Source organism: Grus americana, chromosome 1, assembly GCF_028858705.1.
Source record: "Grus americana isolate bGruAme1 chromosome 1, bGruAme1.mat, whole genome shotgun sequence".
Taxonomy (NCBI): domain Eukaryota; kingdom Metazoa; phylum Chordata; class Aves; order Gruiformes; family Gruidae; genus Grus; species Grus americana.
Genome location: NC_072852.1, coordinates 210,171,381 through 210,192,583, shown reverse-complemented (window position 1 = coordinate 210,192,583; position 21,203 = coordinate 210,171,381). Strand labels below are relative to the sequence as shown.

General features: G+C 40.9%; 1 protein-coding gene across 1 annotated transcript in view; it reads left to right on the top strand.

The window, feature by feature from the left end:
* The first annotated feature begins 791 nt into the window (after positions 1 to 791).
* TYR (tyrosinase) overlaps positions 792 to 21,203 on the top strand; it is a 52,909-nt gene continuing 32,497 nt past the window's right edge. The window contains exons 1-2 of the mRNA XM_054849866.1: positions 792 to 1,634; positions 11,549 to 11,765. Of these exons, the coding sequence (XP_054705841.1) occupies positions 792 to 1,634; positions 11,549 to 11,765 (1,060 nt within the window). The remainder of the gene's footprint in view (positions 1,635 to 11,548; positions 11,766 to 21,203) is intronic.

Sequence of the window (21,203 nt, the reverse complement as noted above, 5' to 3'; positions counted from 1 at the left end):
GCTTTCTGAAAATCTACTGGCAGATTGCCTATGTTCCCCACAAAAATGCGGAGAAGATTTGGGTGCAGATTTCGGTGTGTCATTAACTGTCAAAGCGCTATGGTCTCTAAGGGAACAAAAAATATTTTTTTCTGGAATGTTTATCACTTCACTTGTGAAGTTATTTTGCTGTATGCTGGCCGGGGAAAGGTAGCTTACACTGAAATATAAAAATGCCAAGCCAAACCATTCTTTCCGGTTCTTTCCCATGTTCACACTTAATCTGACCACATTTTATGTTTCCTTCCTCTTAAAAAAATAGAAAGCTTACCCCAAAACTGGTTATTTTCTCATTTTTAGGTTCACTGTGTTTATTTAACTGATCAGATTTTTCTGGGTCTTTTTTTAAACAATTATTTACTCTAAAGCATCTAATCAAACAAGGAATTTGAAGAGCCAACAATTGTTTCTGTGTCCAAATTTTAATTTTACTTCCTCTCCAATTGCTAGAGGAAAGCAATCATGTGCTAGGCAGAAGATGAAGGTTTATAATAAATGCCTGTATTTTGAAACCTGTAGGCAGTGGGGAAAAAAGTCACTTGGCTTTCACCCAGAACATGTGATAATCAGATTAACCTGAAGTGTATTTTATGTGTAAATGTTTCCAGGGTAGGAATGGGGAAGGGCATTGGAGGGTGCACTGTAGCAGAAGTCAGCAGTGAAGCATTCCTGGTGGAGAGAAGGAATTTCTTTCACACCCACGACTTTGGAAGGGTCAGAGAGAGCACTCCATGCACTGAAGCGTAACACCGATGCTCCCCTGCTGTTCTGTGAGGATGTCGCTGTTTGCCATGGGTTTTCTGCTAGTCATCCTTCAGCCATCCACCGGGCAGTTCCCCAGAGCCTGTGCAAACACGCAGAGCTTGCTGAGGAAGGAGTGCTGTCCCCCCTGGGATGGAGACGGGTCCCCTTGTGGGGAGCTTTCCAGCAGAGGGTCCTGCCAGAACATCCTTCTCTCTCAGGCTCCGCTGGGACCACAGTTCCCTTTCTCGGGCGTGGATGACAGAGAGGACTGGCCCTCTGTATTTTTCAACCGGACGTGTAAATGCGAAGGCAACTTCATGGGATTCAACTGTGGGGAGTGTAAGTTTGGTTTCGCAGGACTCAACTGCACTGAAAGGCGACTAAGAATGAGAAGAAACATCTTCCAGCTCACCACCAGTGAGAAGGACAAGTTTCTTGCCTACCTTAACTTGGCAAAGAATACCCCTAGCGAGGACTATGTTATTGCTACTGGCACGTATACTCAGATGAACAATGGCTCCAACCCCATGTTCAGAAACATCAACGTGTATGATCTTTTTGTGTGGATGCATTATTATGCCTCTCGAGACACACTCTTAGGTGGGTCCAATGTGTGGCGGGACATTGATTTTGCCCACGAAGCCCCTGGTTTTCTTCCTTGGCATCGAGTCTTTCTGCTGATGTGGGAACGTGAGATCCAGAAGATAACAGGTGATGAAAACTTCACCATCCCTTACTGGGACTGGCGAGATGCAGAGGACTGTGTGGTCTGCACTGATGAATACATGGGTGGCAGACATCCCACCAACCCTAATTTACTGAGCCCAGCGTCATTTTTCTTCTCGTGGCAGGTAAGGACAGTCCAAGGGGAAGGGGAAGGAAAACGTTGATTGTGCCAGAATTAGGCATGTAAGTGAGGTACACAAGCTGGGAGCTTAGCCACGCTGCGTTCCCTTAGACATTCCTGGAGAGAAAGTAAGCACTACCAGAGAGCAAATCGGTTTACATGGACCTAACCTTCATTTAGAACTGTTCATTTGTCTCTTTGTCTGTTCACTCCTTGATTGTAGGATTTAGGCTGCTTAATTAAGAACCTAAAGTTAAGGAGGAAAGAGCAAAGTTATACTTTTGTGTCCAGACATGGCCTTTAGCAGGCTAAACAGGCTTGGGTCTGCTGAAACAGTCAGGTGACAAAAAGTAGGATTTATGTACACAAATTGCTAGCACGCAAGCATTGCAAGGCAGTTGGTGACTGAATGATGGAAACAGAAGCAAAGAGTTTTCAGAGACTTTACCCCTCTCCCAGTGCTTTCTACCATCCAAGAGTTAAAAACCATCCAATTAAGCTTGTCAGCTTTCAAATTAAAAACGAACGAACCAACCAAAATAAATCTTTAGAGTTCAGAAGAACCAGCTGTGTAATTCACATCAGTAGTTCAAAAGATATACAAGAAATAATTTCTGTTGCTCAAAGGAACTAAGAAGTAAACTCAATAGCTACATATTTAAATAGATGATATGTCCTCATATAACTGAACTATACTGTGCTGTTCTAACACAGAGATTCTAGAGACTTTTTTTGTCTCTTGCTCATTACTGCCACGTTGCCTAAAATACAGTGACAAAGGTCTATTGGCTTCCATAGACACATTCCATCATGACAATAGCAACAGTCCCTTCTGGCGCTGAAGTATATGATTATGTTGGTGTAAATTTATCTTTGTTCTATTTATTTCTGTAGCAACAGCCCAAATGAAGGTTGAGCAGTTTTAGTGATTTAATGGAAAGTGAAAGAGATACAAGCTCCAGCAGCTCTCTGACACTCTGGCATTACAAAACATCAACTAACTGGGCTGATTATACTGTATTTAGCCTTGATTTGTGTCCCCTGAACAATAGGGGTCGTGTATATACCTGTAAATTCAAACATTCCCATATACAGTAACAGACCTATTTTAGGACATTCTCTGGTATATGTTTTGTATGTATTGACTAGTTGTCTCCCAAAAAGGTACTTTTCAGAGACCATTTTCAGCAGAATGTTTGCATATAGCCACCTTGTTTGGGAGGCTAAAATGATGTTACTGGCATAGACATGGATTATTTCATGCCATTTGGCCCCAGTGCCCAGGAGATTTCCTGGCCGCATTTAATTTACCAGTGTAGGCATAGCTATAAAATAGATACAGCTCCAAGCATGTATTTTCAGCCCATTTTCTAAGATTCTGCTCATTTCTAACAGTATGAATCGGGATGAACTCTACTAACTTAATTAGATTGTATTACCAGAATGAAGTGGATCTGATGCTGTTCTGCACTGAGCTCAATAAAGAGTTATGTGAAAATGTGTTAAAGTGGATTAAATGAAACTAGAATTGCACTGGTTACATACGCCAAGTGGAGCTATCAATACAATGTATTGGATGAGATAACCAATATAGAAGGAGGTAGGTAGTATAAACGAATCAGCAAGTTGCTAGCAGAATTTTCTAGAAGACCTGGAGGGGTCAGATATGTTTATCTCCTTTTTTTCAAAGGTACTATTAATCATATCCAGACTCTTAGAATTTTTCCATCCTGATAATAACTACTCAGAAACTTTATGAGTACATGAATATATTTATGAAACAGTCAGGTTTATAACTTCCCATTTCGGGTCAGTTCCCACAAATATATTCTGAAAATAAAGACAAACTTTTATAAGTTGCTTTAACAGATTTCTTTTTTATAACTTCAATAGGTGCAACAATAAAAATTGTGCTGCATCTAAATCACATTATGTGTCAGTGTATATATGCAAACGCACCTAAGTCCTTTGCTGAAGTTTTCCAAATCATCTCTGAAAATGGTGATTATCTCTCATACTTTTCCAGCCACTTCTGGAAATGCTACACTTTTATAAAAATTTCCAAAACAGGACTACAATAACTTTACCTTCAAAGGGTATTATTCCCCTTGAATACCTTCTATCTATGTATATCTCTGCTGCCTTATCTAGAAAAGGAATGAAAGATATTGAACAGATCTGCATTTTCAGTCAGTGAGTTTGGGTGAAGATACAACACAAACTGATCTTTCTTTATTAGCCTTGAATCCAAATTTGAACAATTGCTTATGATGGAATAACTTAGTCAATACAGTTCCTTCAAGTAGCACAAAGTAAGGGATCAGAACCGCGCTCCAGAAATTCAAAAGGGAACAAAAATAGCCTTGGCTTGAACCGGAAAACAGCCATAGATCTGCTGCAGAATATGCTGATTATCCAAGCTCCGCAGCTAAACAGCAAGAGAGGAAAAAAAACCAGGAGGATCCAGAAATGTGAAGGAATTTAGGTTTTTAATAAGTATTCAAAATAAAAAGAGGGCACGAGAAACCTTTTAAATAATACATCTGTAGTATGGTGTCCTTTTTAGAATTTTAAGTCTCTTTCCAAAAGAGACTTAACAAAACAACGCTTGCTATGTTAGGAAATAGTTATTGATTTATCAAAAAAAAAAAAAAAAGGCAAAACGCCTATTTGCAGAACAGTATCTCTCTTTTTTTTTATTCCTAAAGAAAGGGGAAAATACTTTATTCCATTGAGAAGTTGCCATGGCAACATGGATACCCATGAATACATGCTGAAATTCTTGCTTTTGCCTTACTTTTTCTTCGACATGCTGCTATTACCACTTAGCTGAATGAATTATCTGTCCGCATTTTTTCATGTTTATCATCTAAGAGAAACTTCTGATTCCTGCCTCTGTTTTTACCAGCAAGACTATCAGGAATCTTTAGTGTTTTTATTTGTTTGCTTAGCTTATGTTTTAGGGTAGGTGGGAAGGATTTTCTCATGTTTTCAGTTACTTGTTTGTGATGATTCAAGTGTTGCATTCAGAATTAGAACTGCATGACACCTACTAATGCTTTACCAAATTTTGCAATTCCATGCCAACTTAGCAGAAAGCTATGTGGGAAATGGAGATTTTCCATGACATTTTGAGAATTTGTTGGTTTAGTGCCCATTTGTATAATTATTCAAGATAATGGATTTGCTAAAGAAATAATTATTATGCTTCAAATAGTAGTAGGTGAAATTCTGCTCTCCTGTCCACTAGAACTAATTTGGACAAATAACTGAAGTCAGCGGAGTTACAAATACATAAAAAGCCTTCTGTAAATATAAGCAGAATCTTTCTACTGGTAGTTAACATTAGAGTTTGGGGACTCCCCCAGACAATGAAAAAAATAAATCAGGAGAATGTAAGTGCTGGTTTAGGTATGCTATAGTGGCAAGCAGGCTATACCACCAACTTTAGAGTTCTGTATTTTGTCTCTCCTAAAAAGCAGAGTGACTTGAGAAGTAATTGCATAACGTGGAGAGCTGTCTGCTCGCAGATGTGCTGGTGTAAGCCTGCAGCCAATTCTTTGTTGCAAGCACGGAGAATTTCCCTCAGCGCTTCATTCTGTATCACCCTGCAGAACCACTTACACAAACGCAAAGCGAAACAAGTTACACAAATAGAAAATGGATATCATGCTCCTGAACTAATAATGACAGTACTTTAGATCCATTACCTGAAAATATGACTTCATAAGAAGTAAGAGATTCAGCTATTCAGACGCAGTTATTTAATTCTAAGCACAGTTTATCAGGGAACTGTACTGTTAGCTGAATAGTACAAGAGGATCATTTGAAACACTAATTCGTGTCCACCTTCAAAAACTGCAGGAAACTTTCAAAAATACAAACACCAGAAGCCAACACTTACTGATTCTTAAATCAGCCAAAGACTTACATCCATCTGCTTGTGCACACCCGAGTATCTCATGAACTCAATTACTTTATTTTTTATTGCAACTTAATGGGTTTTGGTGTCAGCTACAGGCTGGTAAATTAAAAAAAAAAAACAAAACACACCAAACAAACAACCCAAAAAACCCCACAAAAAAACCCCAACCCAAAAACCAACAGCCCAAATGGACCAAGTAATTATAAAGGCAGAGTTTATCAAGATTGGTCTCCTGATGATATGCTCACATGGTTTATAAATTTGAAACGTTTCCTGTTACAGAGATAACTCTCCACGTGCCACACCTCGCTCAGTACCACAGCCTGCGGGAATCAGGATCTGTGCGCAGCAGGAGCAGCCACTCGGGTATCCTCGGCCTCTTTACGTCACTGTTATCTCAAAGTAATTCCCCTTCTTCTGCAGGATCATGAGTGGTGCCCGCAGTATGGCCTGTGGTTGCTGGGCTGTTCTCTGGTATATAGCCATGCTTGCTCAGGAGGCAAGTAGCGAGAAAGATAAACATTTTCAGACGTGTATAAATTAATAGCTAAGGAATTTCATAAAAATTGGATTTTGTCAATAATTCACCAAAAAAGAATGTGTGGGTGAGTTTGCGGTAGACATGGAGACAGCAACACTAACGGTACAGCTCGGAGACAGCCAGAGGGCAGGGAATCCCCTCTGCCAAACCAGAAAGTGTTAATGAAGATTTCAGCAGCAGTTGATAACAGAGTTTCCTACTCCACCCGGCATTATTTTGGGGTGCTGAATGGGGTGTAAGTTACCCCTCGGTTCTGGGCTGCCTCTGAGCAAAGAGATGAAACTCAGCCGGCTTTTACTGAAGGCTGAGAAAATACCTTGAAGGCTCTGGGTTTGTTTCAGTGCTGTCACCTCATGTTTGTCTCATCTCCCTTTAGGCTGAGTTTCACAGCTCATCCAGTTAATGGATGTGCCATAGGGGTCAGAAAGATAATTAATGACCTTCTCCTTGCACAAAGATGTTTCTTAGAATTTCTTTGAAGCTTTGCTTTACAAATTTTCTTTTTTTTTTTTTTTTTCATTTAGTCATCTGTCTGTTTTACCTTTCCATTGCTGCTCATATTCAGGAGTACATGAAGAAGGAGATATAAATACACACAGTCTCTTAAAAACTTTTTAGTCTGCTGTAGACACAGCACCTTTTAAAGTCTTGCCTATAAAAGCAAGCTCCAAAAGTACAGTTTGTTCTGTTGCAGGTTATTTGGGGATTTCCTTGCATTTTCCTAGTTTGGTGAGTAAATGGCTTCTGGATGCCACTTAATTAGGATTAGATTATGCCAGGCCTTAATGCAGCCAAAAAAGTAAAAACTAAACCTCTTTACAATTGCCAAATATTTTAAATCCAGCGTGAGGGCTGTGCTTTAATGCCATTCCCAAGCAAGAATGTGAGAATAACCGGAGTAAGAGAAAGGCAATGAATCTGTGCAAAATCTCTTTTGGTCACGTAGTGGGACCCAAGGCTCCAGTTCATCAATCTAGACTTCATGTAGGACAAACGGACGGACGGGGATGTGTCAAGGAGGTCCAGGGAGTGCCCACAGAACACCCTCGGGAGAGCTGGGATCGGTGCCACAGAGAGGCAAGTCAGGCGGTAGCTCTGGCTGCAGTCTGAAGCGGTTCTGTATTAACCTGGAGCACAACACTATGAAAACATGCTGATACCGTTTCCAGACGTGGGCAGACTTCTGCTCGGTGGGCTCAGAAGGGAAACAGAGTAAGGGACCAGCTCTAAAGGCAGCAGAGGTGTGGATTAACCCTTTGACTGGCCGTGCTTCCCCAGCAAACTAAGGAACTTCAGATCACTTTCTAAGTGTACTGTATTTCCACAGATTTTCCATAGAAAATCACCTTTTTCCAAGTCTTCGGGTATATCTTACCTGTATTGCATGTCCCCGTGAGCGCAGATCTAATAAGTCCAAAGCAACCACAAAGAATTTGTCACCAAAGCCCCCAAAGCTTTGAATTTAAAAACAGCAGACAAAAGACTGAACACTGCTGAAGATTCCTGTAAGGTAATTCACTTTGTTTAAGCACAGGGGCTAGTTTGTGCAAGCAGTTGCAAACCAAAAGACAAAAGGGCTTCCCATTTCGAAAAAGTGCGAGACAGCAGCAACGCTTCCACTCATTTACAGTCTGTTTTCTAAGAAACGATACAAAGAGCTGTGCTAAAGATCTCAACTGCAGTGCAAGGAAGGATTTTTTTTTGCTGGGTGCTACAAGGCCTAGGAGTGATGCTGCGTATTCTGGACTGCCATCTACTGGCATTTGCTCTGCTAACTACTTACATAAGCTTTTCCTCAGACTATCTTCCTAACAATTTCCCTTGAGCCGGTGAATTTATGCATGCAGGAGAGCAGGCATTGGGCGCAGTTTGAATATGAAGCTTCATCCACAGTGAACTGAGAAATTTGCTCAGGACTGTTGTGAAAGGGAACAAAAAATCATGTGTTAAAACACCATGTTTCTAATAGAAAGTCCTCCTGCTGAATGAAGAGAAGGCAATGATGTAACCCATTTTGTGTGTGCTTTATGCAGATTAAATCAAGAATGAACCATTGAACTGACCTATGTTCTGTTACCACACATCACATGATTGATAAAATAGCAAATTTTAGTTTCAGGATAGACCCATAACTTATATTGCCTAAATTACACCTTTCTGGAAAAGCATCCTGGCTCATTTTATGGCCAGACTTTAATTTTTAGTTCAGAACAAATAGAAGAAGGTCATGGATAAGCGTTTTCATTCCTGCCCCTTATGTTGACTTTTCTTGACCATAAGTTGCCAGATGCCTCATAGCATCTGGCTTCTGTTTAGGATGAATTCAATTAGTCAGACAGTTAATGAGGGCTACACTGAGATATAAATGGAAAAAAAATAATTTAGCACTCTCACCATTTGTAAGCCTCATAACATTAACAGTTGCATTAAATCCCACTGAAATGGATAAACAGAACGAAGGGGAAATGTTCCTTTGTTTAGATATATTTGAGCTCGTGTTTGAAGATTCCCTGTCCGAATATCTGCCAGTCTTGAAGGCAGCGTGTGATTTGTCTTCAGGACCCAATGGGCGTATATCCCCAGGGCAGTGGGGAGAGGATGAAAAGGTAGGAGATGGCAGGTCAGAGAAGCCAGGAGAAGACATGGACCTAGATAAGGTCCATAGGTAACAGAGCTAAACAGAAAATCCACATGTATGCAGTTTCTGAGTGAAGTGCCAAATGGGAAATGGGTTGAGCTCCACCAGCCAAGACACACTTGCTGTCTTCACTAATGTACTTCTAGGGACATAGGATTGTGGATTTTTACAAACAAAGAAATTACTAGAACACCTCCCTCAGGATGAATCATCCCCACATTTTCCTTCTAATGCGAATAAATTCTTTCAGTAACACAAAACAATCATAAAAACAGCACTGTAGCTACACTTTGTGTTTATAACTGTAGGTCTCTCCCTGTCACTACCTCTCCCTTCTTGGTGGGGATCCTTAAAAGACTTCTTAGAGGCACAGTCCTGACATCAGTCCCTCTTAGAGGCACAATCCTGACCCACTCGGCGAGCTTCTAGGGGGAGATGTGCACATGAAACTCTTTGCTGGACAACTACCTACAGCCTCCAAGGGCACCTTAGCAGTTTTAACAGACTAGGGCAGATTTCAGCTAACAGAGCAGTCTCTAAGGATAAATTTCTCTGATAAGCTTTCTTATCTCCTCAAAAAAAGATGAGAATAATTTATTCATGAGATTCATATTCATAGGGAACTTATCATTTAAGAACTCCAGATTCTTAAGAAATCTAGATTATATCACCAGCCCCATCATACATTTTCTGTGAATTTGTGGTCAAATCGCTTAGAAAAGGATTCATCTCATCTTCCACTCATTCAAAAGTTGGTTAGGCAGCAAAACAACTTGCTTTTGGCTCTGTCTTTATTCACTTCAGAGGCACGTCCGTGCCTCCAGGGCGTGATTCATCCCATCCTAATGCAGAAGCAGAGCATTAAGTTGAACACTCTTAATTTTGCTTCCCTTGTTAATTGCAGTCCAGAGACAGTTTCTGCATTGATTTTTTTTACACATTCTGTTTCATTGACTTAGACAATGGAGAGAGTTAGGCACCCCTAGAGGTAAGTACATCTCACCTACCAGACACCTGGCTTAGGAGGGCTGAATCACACTGAGGAGATGCCTCTCTATTGACTGCAGAGGTTGTCCTAAAGTGTTGCTTCAATCTGGCAATCTGTACACAACTAGCGCTGGTGAAATGAATCTCCCACTTACTTCCTTCACTAACAGAGAATCTCTTGTTCTCCTGTCCCATTCACAGCAAATTTGATCGCTTTCACTCACGTTCTCATTCATTGTTTCTGTCCATGAAATAGAAGTACACCAGCATGAAAGTCTGGAGATTTCAGTGTTATGTGTTTTATCCCTTATGATGTTTCATGCAATAATGAGACCTATTCTTTCTCCACACAAAGTTCTCATGCTGATTACCTGCTAACCATGAAGCGCTATATTTTGAAGGGATCTCTGGTGGTTTGGAGTTTTCTTTGTTTTGGTGGGTTTTTCAGAAAAGAAGCAAACCAATAGACAGCAGTTTTGGTTCAGAGCCTCAGCCTCACCTGAAAGGGATACAAAACCATTTCTGGGAGTTTTGAGCCACTGTTGCTCTGTTTTATTTCCATAGACCCATCAGCTGTACCACTATACACACCCACCAAACCCTCTAGGCTTCTAATCTTCTGCTTGTCACTGTGTCATTATATTTTTCTCCATCCTCCGTCCTGACTCCATATTAGGCAAGTTCCTGAATATAAAGTAGAAATAGGAGTTAGTATTTGTACTAACTCCCTGAAGGTTTATTGTACCAGAATATGAAAAAAATCCTTTCCCTCATCCCCATCACTTCTCTGACCAGAGGATGCAGTGGGAGCTACTATAAAAGCTCATGGTCATCAGAAGGCCCACATCCTTAGGTAACAAATAAGTTATTGTGGCTTAAAAAGATATCGAGCAGCACCTTAGTGACATTTACAGTCTGTGTGGGCTCTTTTAACCCATGGCAAATGTGAAGGAGTTTGACTCAGCCAAAATTAGCTGACTATCATTTGAAGTTACATTGAGTTACCTTGCTCTTCCAGGAGTCTCAAATTGGACTGGCAGCTTCTACAGATCATCTGACAAATAATGACTTGTTATGCCATGGTAACTGAACTTTGCCTGTGAACCCAGAACATTTATATAAATGATGCTGGATTCTGACAGTATTTAACATCTGTATTCATCTCTCTGTTAAGGTCCTTTCCCAATACCCATCACTACAGTATCTCAGTTGGTGATATACGTTCATCCCCACAACATTCCTGGGAAGCAGAGCAGCATCTTTTCCCATTTTTTACGTATAGCATCATCAGGGCATAATGAAACCAAGTTCCCATTTAGTCTGACAAAGCAAAGACAGATATTTTCAGTATAAAAGATTTTTATTTTCATACTCGAAGTCAACAGTTCCCCCTTTTACTTGGTGGGGAGAAAAATCTGCGATTGTGACTTTGTTCAGTAATCTGCTGAATCCTCATTTAGCAACTGCAGCAGCAGATTTAACTCCATTTGTGTCCTGCTGCATTGGTATGTAACACTGAATTTAGCCTCAGTGAGTTTTCAGGGGCATAAATGAGAATTGATGCTTCAGTCCATATGGGTAGTTTCAGATACAGACTAGTGTATTATTTCAAAATGTGCACTGTAGTAGAGGGGTGTCTGCTATGAAATAACCCAGCTTCTATTAAAATCATACATAGAAAATTTAAAAATTAATATATATTCTTGCAACAAACATTAAATTGTACATTTTCCTTGCTCCTTTAAAAATATTAATCAAAGTACTTCTTTTGCTTTTATTTATTTTTTTTACGACTACAATTCTACTAATAGAAAGTGTTTTATACAGGTAATTTGTACTCGGTCTGAAGAGTACAACAGTCAACAGGCTTTATGCAATGCCACAAGTGAGGGGCCTATACTGCGAAATCCTGGGAACAACGATAAATCAAGAACCCCAAGGCTCCCATCTTCAGCTGAAGTTGAATTTTGCCTATCACTGACTCAGTATGAATCTGGATCCATGGATAAAATGGCCAATTACAGTTTCCGAAACACTTTGGAAGGTAACATATTTTATTCTATTATGCCATTTCCATCTGTAAATTGATTCTCTCTGGGGTTAGTCTTTAAATTCTGGGCAGTTTGAGCTGATTCCATAAAGCAGCACACACACACACAAGAGTAAAAAAGTAAAAAAATAGAAAAAAAAAAAAAAAGTTATGCTTTCTCCTGGAATAGCAAAAGACAGAAAGAACCACATTAAAAGCATTTGATAAGAAAATAGAAACTGTAAAGTAGATCAGATCCTAAATCCATCTATTAGGAGATAATGTCTTCTGCACCAAGCGCAGCAAAGTAATGCAACACTGTACAACAAGAGATCATCTAATAATCTACTTACACATGATCATAATCATGTCCATAGGGGTTACAGGTTTGCCCTGGAATCCAGGGTCTTCCGGAGGCGGGCTGCACAGCAAGGGTGAAAGAGGATGCTGCCAGCTGGCACGACATGTCTACATTCTGCCACTGTGAACTCCATAGCAAACTTCTTCCCAAACTCTAAGGATTAGGGATTAAGTTATAGCTCAGAAATGACCCTTAGTATCATTTCCAAAATAATTTATTTATCTTAATTATCTAACAATCCAACCTGGTTTGAACGTTCCTAGTTTGCTAGTAAACAAGGGTTCCTTCCTGAAAGGAATTCTTAATTATCTGTCTACTCAATCTCTTTCGAATCTTGCTAAATTGCTAATAAACAAGGATAGCACATTATATGTTTATCAATAAAGATTGCTACAATATCATATATCTGCTGAATCAAATATGATCTACTTTTCATGTCCCAGAGTTTTCTGCTTGCAAGGAACTGTGCAAGGGCCGAAACAATGCAATAGAGGAGTTGGTGTGAGGATAAGAAAGCAAAGCTTTTAATATGTTCCGTATTACTCTTAATGCAGTGTGAAATGCCATAAAGCTTTCTCTGGGGGAAAAAAAATAAATAATAATTTGGAATTTGTCTCCTGAAGCCAACAGAGAATCCAGACATTAATCTGGGCATAGCTGTGTTTTCTGCCTTTGAAAAGGGGAACCACATGAAGTATGGGAAGGAAAAAGGTGACAAAATTGAGTAGAGGTTTGCTCGCATTTTTCTGCATAAAATATGTGAATAGATGCAAAGGGTGGAATAGGAGGAGTAAAGGGAATTGAAGTAAACAAGTCATGAAATAATGAGTCTACCATCATGCCGCTAGCATTGTAAACAAAAGCAAAGGCACAGTCTGTGGAAGTTATGCAGAGTCACAGATGGGTTTAATGAGAAGCAGAGTCAAAATGGACCACTCACTCACAAAGCCTAAATTTCAGTATGACTGCTCATTAAATAACAATAATTCAGTGCATACTTGCAGAAAAAGGGTAAAACCTGCTTTTTGTCAATAAGTCTAAACTGACAGCTAAACAGTGTCATAGATCAAGTATACCCCTTTGATACAAATGGATATGTTTTATTATTGAAAATAGCAGTAGCTATTTGAAAAAAGGCAATAACATAGATGTTCAACAGAACCGTGCAATGAGCAGGAAAGCACCTACAGTTCTCAAGCAACCTGGAAGAAGTTATTTTACCTCTAAAACCAGAATTGGTGTTTTGTCTGATTAATGTATCAAACTCTTTCTCTATTGCTGTCTCTTTGTCACATTAATTTCATGGCTAGTGAGCGCAGTCACAGCTGGTCTTTGTTAACATCATAGTGTCATCTGCCAGTCTACACTTGAAGAGGGTCATGCTTTAATGTGAATAATGGCAATGTCACTGCATTGGAAAAGAGCTCTTTTGGATCAAATTTTCCTCCAAGTGAGTTCTTTGTGTAACAACCCTTCAGAAGCTAAAGAACGCTCATCTTTCTCCTGGTTATGAAGCTCCAGCTCATCATTATGGTAATTCGGAGCCCTCCAAATGCCGCAAGAGGCATGTCATGGTTGTCACCAATAGGCTCTAATGGTTTTCATGTGATTTAGGTAGTTTTTCCAATACACTGGGAAGAAACTCCATGTTCTTGAGGATGTATGCAAGTCAGATATGATTCAGAAGCCATACAGCTTAGGTAGGAAGAGAAGCAGCATATATTATCTTGGTCATAGTGCTGCATGGCTTTTGGATGCATCCAGTTAGCTCAACTCAGGGGCAGAGCATGCCTGTTTATCAGTCCATCTAGATGTGCCCTCCCTGACGTGCCCCATAGCCATTTCAGAGCATCTGTAGGACCCCTTGTATGTGATTCAAAAAGGGAAGAAAAGAGGCTGAGCAGCTCCTTTTCTCCTGGCAGTGAAGGTGGACCTTTGCAACTCTTAGGACCCATGTGGAATGAGCCTAGGAAACTGTAGCACAGCAAGGAAAAGGTCAGTAGGGTAAGACTGGGGCAATGAATGTCCCCTCCTTAGATATTCTGTAGACTTGAAACCAAAAAAACAAAACAACCATTAGATCCTCTCTATTCTAGGAGAAAGCCTGTTAAGAAAGTGACCGTGTTTGCTTGTAGTCCAACTCCTAGTGCAATTACCATATCCTATATTGTTGTCTAACTTTTATAGCCTACCTAAAGGAGATCTACAGTGCTCAAGAGTGGATATGGAAGAGACTAAAGGTCAACAGAGTGATGTTTCTTTCCATAAGAACATTTCATTAGAGTCAGAGATCACTGGAGTGAAACTGCATTTTTTGATGATGAATCTGTCTAAATGCAAGCCAGATGTGGCTCAGTAGGCATTTATCTATATTACTATAGAAGTGGAGCTTATTCCATTAGACACAGTGTTATTCTGTGACAGTTTTTTTCATTTCTTTTCATTAAGGATATTTTTTTTTAAACCTGAATTATTTCAACACTCAACTTCACACCACAGGACCATAAACATTTCTGTCAACTAACTTACTTATTTAGCTAACAAGATAGTCAACTGCAGTGCGAAGCCAAAAATACATGGCTCATTTTGAAAAAGATGGTGGAAAGTTCTTAAACTAATCTTTCTGCCAAAAAAACCATATTGTGTTAGCTCCTTTCTTACAAATGGCCTGCTTAGTTTTTTGTCGTGTACAGATGCCAAGCTTAATTGCCAGCTTGCATTTATCATGCCAGTGCCCACTTCTGCGTGATGGGATTCTCACAAACCTGCTAACATTCTATAGTTCCTAACATTTATTTCTTTTTCTAAGGAAAAAGTTTTTCAATCCTTCTTTACTTGTTTAGACAAGTTTGTGCCAATATACCTAAGGTCAAATAGTAAACTCTTTTAGATCCAAAGTAAATCCAGACTAAGTCCATTGACTTTACTGGAGTTACTCTAGATTTACAAAATATGACCAGAACCATGCCAGCAACTGTGATTGAGTAGCTCCTCATTTACACCAACGTGAGATTTAATGTTCAGTTTTAGTTCTGTAATGGAAAACACCTGTGATCACTTAGAAGAACCGGTCACATAGAGGAACTACTTCTGGGCAAAATTTTATGCTCTTCTGTGCTTGAGTGCACTGGAACAAAGACAACACCTTTTCATCCTTTGAAGGGGTAGGTATCAGCATCATTATGAGCAGACGCCAACAATACAGGCTGAATTTATGTTTGACTAATAGAAAATGGTGCTCTAGAGACAGATATTATGTCACTGAAGAGTAACCACAACAGCCATAAACAGCAAAGTTCAATATTACTCAATAAAACAACACCCTGCTGAGACTGAGCACATGGGTTGCCCTCTCACTCTGGGACAGGCCAGTTTCTGCTTTGACTGAAGAACAACAGGTTAAAAGCAGTTTATACGTTGCCCCTTGAAGTGGAAGCAATTATTTTAAACAGGATTTGTTAAATCGTGGCCCTAACTGGGGAACACTGTTGACTTCACTGGATACTTCATGGATACAAGAAGAGAACAGAAAATCAGTCTAGTTTATAAGCAGAAGGTGAGATCAGAAATAGACTAGCTGACTGCAAATGAAATAGTTAGGTTTCTTCTTTGTGCAGTTCAACTTTTGTGTGACAATGCTACCTCCTAAGAATAAGAGATGGCTGAAAAACTTTGAATTTCTTTTTCTTTATAAGCAAATTCCATATTTGAAATTATTTGACTCATGGCAGCTTCACATGAAAATCAGTGCTTTCTAAGTTTTGCACAAAGTGATAAAAGAACATTTTTAAAAAAAATATTCTAAAACTATATCACTTTCACAATTCATGAATTAACTCATGACACATGGTATCAAGTCAAGCCATGTCATAGTATTCCACTGTCTGTCACAATTATGTATCATTACTGCTGTTCTGTCATAAAATAATGGAATAAAACATCAAATACTTCAAAATGTAATTTCATTTTAATATGACATTTTCCTTTTTTTTTTTTTTTTCTGAAATGAGAGATTTTAGTCTGGAAAATTTTTCTCAGTATTTTCACTGTGTTCCATACAGCTAATGAAAAATGGTTTCTCAAAATGAAGTTTGCCAACAGAGAACTTCTAATTAAAAAAGTTTTAGCCTACAGAAAACATCCCTCAACCACCTCAAACTCTCAACTCCTGCGTAAATTTATGCTGCATATTGAGAAAGTGCTGTCAAGATGATGAGGGTTATTAGCAGAGAACTAGAAAGACTATTCAACCCTGACCACAGTGAAGCTCTACAAGATTCCTTTTAAGAAAAAAAACTAGATGTTGACATGGTCTAAATTATATAATCACAGACTTTCATTTACTACAGCTCCCTAGGCCAAATTCTGCAGATCTTGCAGCACTCTAGAGACATTACAGCAGTAATATTGCTTGAGAAAATATGTAAGATTTAACTCTGAAAAATTTCCTGTGAGATTGCCAATGGCAGAAAAAATCCACAAATATATGCCAGATCAGTAACTTCAAAGACCAGCAAGTATATGGCCTTAAAATTCTTATATCTGTATCTTCCTTCCTATTTTAAAGTAAATACATCTATCTGACTTGAACTTCTCTAAAATGTGAAATCCTTATTAAGGAAAAAATAATCCTCAGGGAGCGTGGGATTAAGTATATCACCTAGTTGGACCTAGGTATAGAGTCATAGAATCATAGAATTGTTTAGGTTGGAAAAGACCTTTAAGATCATAGAGTCCAACCATTAACCTAACATTGCCAAGTCCGCCACTAAACCACGTCCCTAACCACTACATCTAACGTGTCTTCTAAATACCTTCAGGGATGGTGACTCAATCACTTCCCTGGGCAGCCTGCACCAATGATTGACAAACCTTTCGGCGAAGAGATTTTTTCTAACCTTCCCTGGCACAACTTGAGGCCATTTCCTCTTGTCCTATCACTTGCTACTTCGGAGACCAACACCCACCTCACCACAACCTCCTTTCAGGTAGTTGTAGAGAGCGAGAAGGTCTCCCCTCAGACTCCTTTTCTCCAGGCTAAACCACCCCAGTTCCCTCAGCTGCTCCTCATCAGACTTGTGCTCTAGACCCTTCACCAGCTTCGTTGCCCTTCTCTGGACACACTCCAGCACCTCAATGCCTTTCTTGGAGTGAGGGGCCCAAAACTGAACACAGTACTCGAGGTGCAGCCTCACCAGTGCCGAGTACAGGGGGACAATCACTGCCCTGGTCCTGCTGGCCACACTATTTCTGATAGAAGCCAGGATGCTGTTGGCCTTATTGGCCACCTGGGCACACTGCTGGCTCATATCCAGCCAGCTGTTGACCAACACCCCCAGGTCCTTTTCACCTGGGCACCTTCCCAGCAACTCTTCCCCAAGCTTGTAGCATTGTGTGGGGTTGTTGTGACCCAAGTGCAGGACCCGGCACTGAGCCTTGTTGAACCTCATACAGTTGGCCTCAGCCCATCGATCCAGCCTGTCCAGATCCCTCTGTAGAACCTTCCTAACCCAAGCAGATCAATGCTTCTGCCCAACTTGGTGTTGTCTGCAAACTTACTGATGGTGCACTCGATCCCCTCAACATGCAACATACAAAGCAGAATTTGACCTTTAAAGTCCCAGCTGTACTAACCACTGGCCTAGAAAGTCATACAAACCTAAAATTTATTTTGTAAGAAAACAGTTTTGCAGTTAACCACCTGCAAAACTGTTATGAATAGCTCAGTGATGTTAGAGATGTCACAGAATTTGAGCAGTCCACTAAGATAATCAGAGGAGATAGGATTTAAACTAAAGTTGCCGTGGAAGGGGAACCTCAATCCATCCCACTCCTACCAGTTTGATGCCAGTGCCAGCAATAGATGTCCAGAGCCTGGAAAAGGATCACAGGCCAGCAGGAGAACACCTGAAACGCAGCATGAAGGAGTTCCAGCCAGCCAGCAAGCTTCATCTGGGGCCCAACTTTAATGCCTCTATGAAAATGCATTTATCATGGGGAATAAATAAGAGGAGTTGGAGAAGTGCACATGCCTGCTGGGCTATGATCTCATTGGCATCATGGAGATGTGGTAGGATGGCTTCTGTAACTGGAGTGTTGGAATGGAGCAATACAGGCTCTTTAGGAAGGACAGACAGGGATGATGAGGAGGTGTCGCCCTCTATGTCAATGACTTACTGGAGCACATGGAGCTCTGCCTGGGAAAGGATGAGGACCCAACCGAGAGCTTATGGGTCAGGATTAAAGGGAGGGCAGGGACAGGTAACACTATAGTGAAGGTTTGCTACAGGCCACCCAACCGGGAAGACTGAGCAGAGGAGGCCCTCTATAAACAGGAGCAGCCTCATGTTCACAAGCCCTGGTCCTCATGGGGGACTTCAATCACCCGATATCTGTTGGAGGAACAACACAGTCAATGGGACGTGATGAGATGCATCCACGGGTCCTGAGGGAACTGGCAGATGAAATTCCTAAGATACTATCCATATTATCCATCATATTTGAGATGATGTGGCAGTCTGGTGAAGTTCCCACTGAATGCAAAAGTGGAAAACATAATCCCCATTTTTAAAAAGGGAAAAAAGGAAGACCCAGGGAACTACAAGCTGGTCAGTCTCACCTCTGTGCCTGGCAAGATCATGGAGCAGATCCTCCTGGAGACTATGCTCAGGCACACGGAAAATGAGGAGGTGATTGGTGACAGCCAACACGGCTTCATTGGGGGCAAAACTGTGCCTGACAAATTTGGGGACCACCTACAACAGGGTTACAGCGTTGGTGGATAAGGGAAGAGCAACTGACGTCATCTACCTGGACTTGTGCAAGGCATTTGACACTGTCCCGCACGACATCCTTGTCTCTAAATTGGAGAAACATAGATCTGACGGATGGACCACTCGGTGGATAAGGAATTGGCTGGATGATCGCACTCAAAGAGTTGCGGTCAATGGTTCAATGTCCAAGTGGAGATCAGTGACAAGCAATGTTCCTCAGGGGTCAGTGCTGGGACTGGCACTGTTTAACATCTTTGTCAGTGACATGGACAATGGGATCAAGTGCACCCTCAGCAAGTTTGCTGATGACATCAAGCTGTGTGATGCAGTCAACATGCTGGAGGGAAGGGATGCCATCCAGAGGGACCTGGACAGGCTGGAGAGGTGGGCCCGTGCAAACCGCATGAAGTTCAACAAGGCCAGGTGCAAGGTCCTGCACATGGGTTGGGATAATCCCAAGCACAACTACAGGCTGGGCAGAGAATGGGTTGACAGCAGCCCTGAGGAGAAGGACTTGGGGGTATTGATTGATGAAAGCTCAGCATGATCCGGCAGTGTGCGCTTGCAGCCCAGAAAGCCAACCACGACCTGGGCTGCATCAAAAGGAGTGTGACCAGCACATGAAGGGAGGTGATTCTCACCCTCTACTTCGCTCTTGTGAGACCCCACCTGGAGTACTGCGTCCAGCTCTGGGATCCTGAGCAAAAGAAAGATATGGACCTGTTGGAGTGAGTCCAGAGGAGGCCACGAAGCTGGTCAGAGGGCTGGAGCACCTCTCCTGTGAAGACAGGTCGAGAGAGTTGGGGTTGTTCAGCCTGGAGAAGAGAAGGCTCCGAGGATACTTTCAGTATCTGAAAGGGGCCTACAGGAAAGCTGGAGAGGGACTGTTTACAAGGGTATGGACTGATAGGACATGGGGCAATGGTTTTAAATTGAAAGAGGGTAGATTTAGATTAGATATAAGGAAGAAATTTTTTATGATGAGAACGGTAAGACACTGGAACAGATTGTCCAGAGAGGTTGTAGATACTCCCTCCCTGAAAGGGTTCAAGGCAGGTTGAAATGAGGCTTTGGGCAACCCGATCTAGTGGAGAATGTCCTTGCTCATGGCAGGGGGTTGGAACTAGATGATCTTTGAGGTCCCTTCCAACCCAAACCATTCTATGATTCTATGATTCTGTGATTGTTGGAATGGTTCATCCCTTCCTGTAGCACTGAATGCACTAATGCTCACTGAGCTCTGCATAGTTTCTACTAAGTGTACTTATGGCGCTTCAGTCAGTAGCAAATGAGGAAAACACTACCTGCTTTCAATATATAAAGCTTTGCGCTTGACTGATTATACATGGACTTCTGTGCTCTCCGTTATTAAATTGTAAAATCTGCAGTTAATATGATTAAGTACTCTATTAAAAGACATAGACCTGACCCAACTGCATGTTCAATGAGAACCATATATATATCATCCTAAAACCTGTCAGGTGGCCTTAATTTTGAGTGGCATCTTTAGCTCCTTCTATAATAAACTTTGGGCTAAATCCCCATCTCATTTAATTTGGCCTGTCTGCAGTAAAGCTACTTCAAATCCACTGGATCACTGTTGCTGCTTTACAGTGCTATGAGCTGTAGAATCAGGTTTATGATCGCTTAAAAATTTGATTTTTCTCTTATTGAAATCACTGGTAAAATTTGCATTCACTTCAATGATATATGTCTTAATGGCTATTTCTAATGCACCGTAATTAAACAAGGTTTTAACAAGGAGGTCTGAATGCTACAGGTTCCTATACTGGCCAGATGATTTAGCAGCTCACTGCCATCAGGGACACTCCTGCTTCTCTATGTGGTCTCCTCCATCCAACAGTCAGTCGCTCTCCCTCCTTTTTTTGGTACCAACACTGGTTCTCATCATACCCTTACATGAGATACTGTATCTCAGTAGCCTGGAAATAAACTGACATCCCACACTCCAGAGTAGTTTACTGCCAGACTAGTGAGTTAAATCAGTTCATAAAAGGACTGACGAGGTGCAGTTAACACATGGGAGAGGAAGGCACATCATGGGGCAAGGCAGGTGGGGAAAGTGGACTTTCCCTATCTAGAGGCAGGGAGCTCTTAGTTCAGTTCACTGCACTTGTCGATGTGTAGCTTCATATTTGCTGTAGAGGTGATTTTACTGCAGCAACCTCAGCAAATCTTCCTGTACTCTGAAAAATTTCTCATGTTTTCACATATTCTTTTTAATTGCCTCTGCCCCACTTCATAGTATGTCATCTTGAATAGCTGATTGTCCTGAAGTCTTTTACAAAGTCCTAGGGA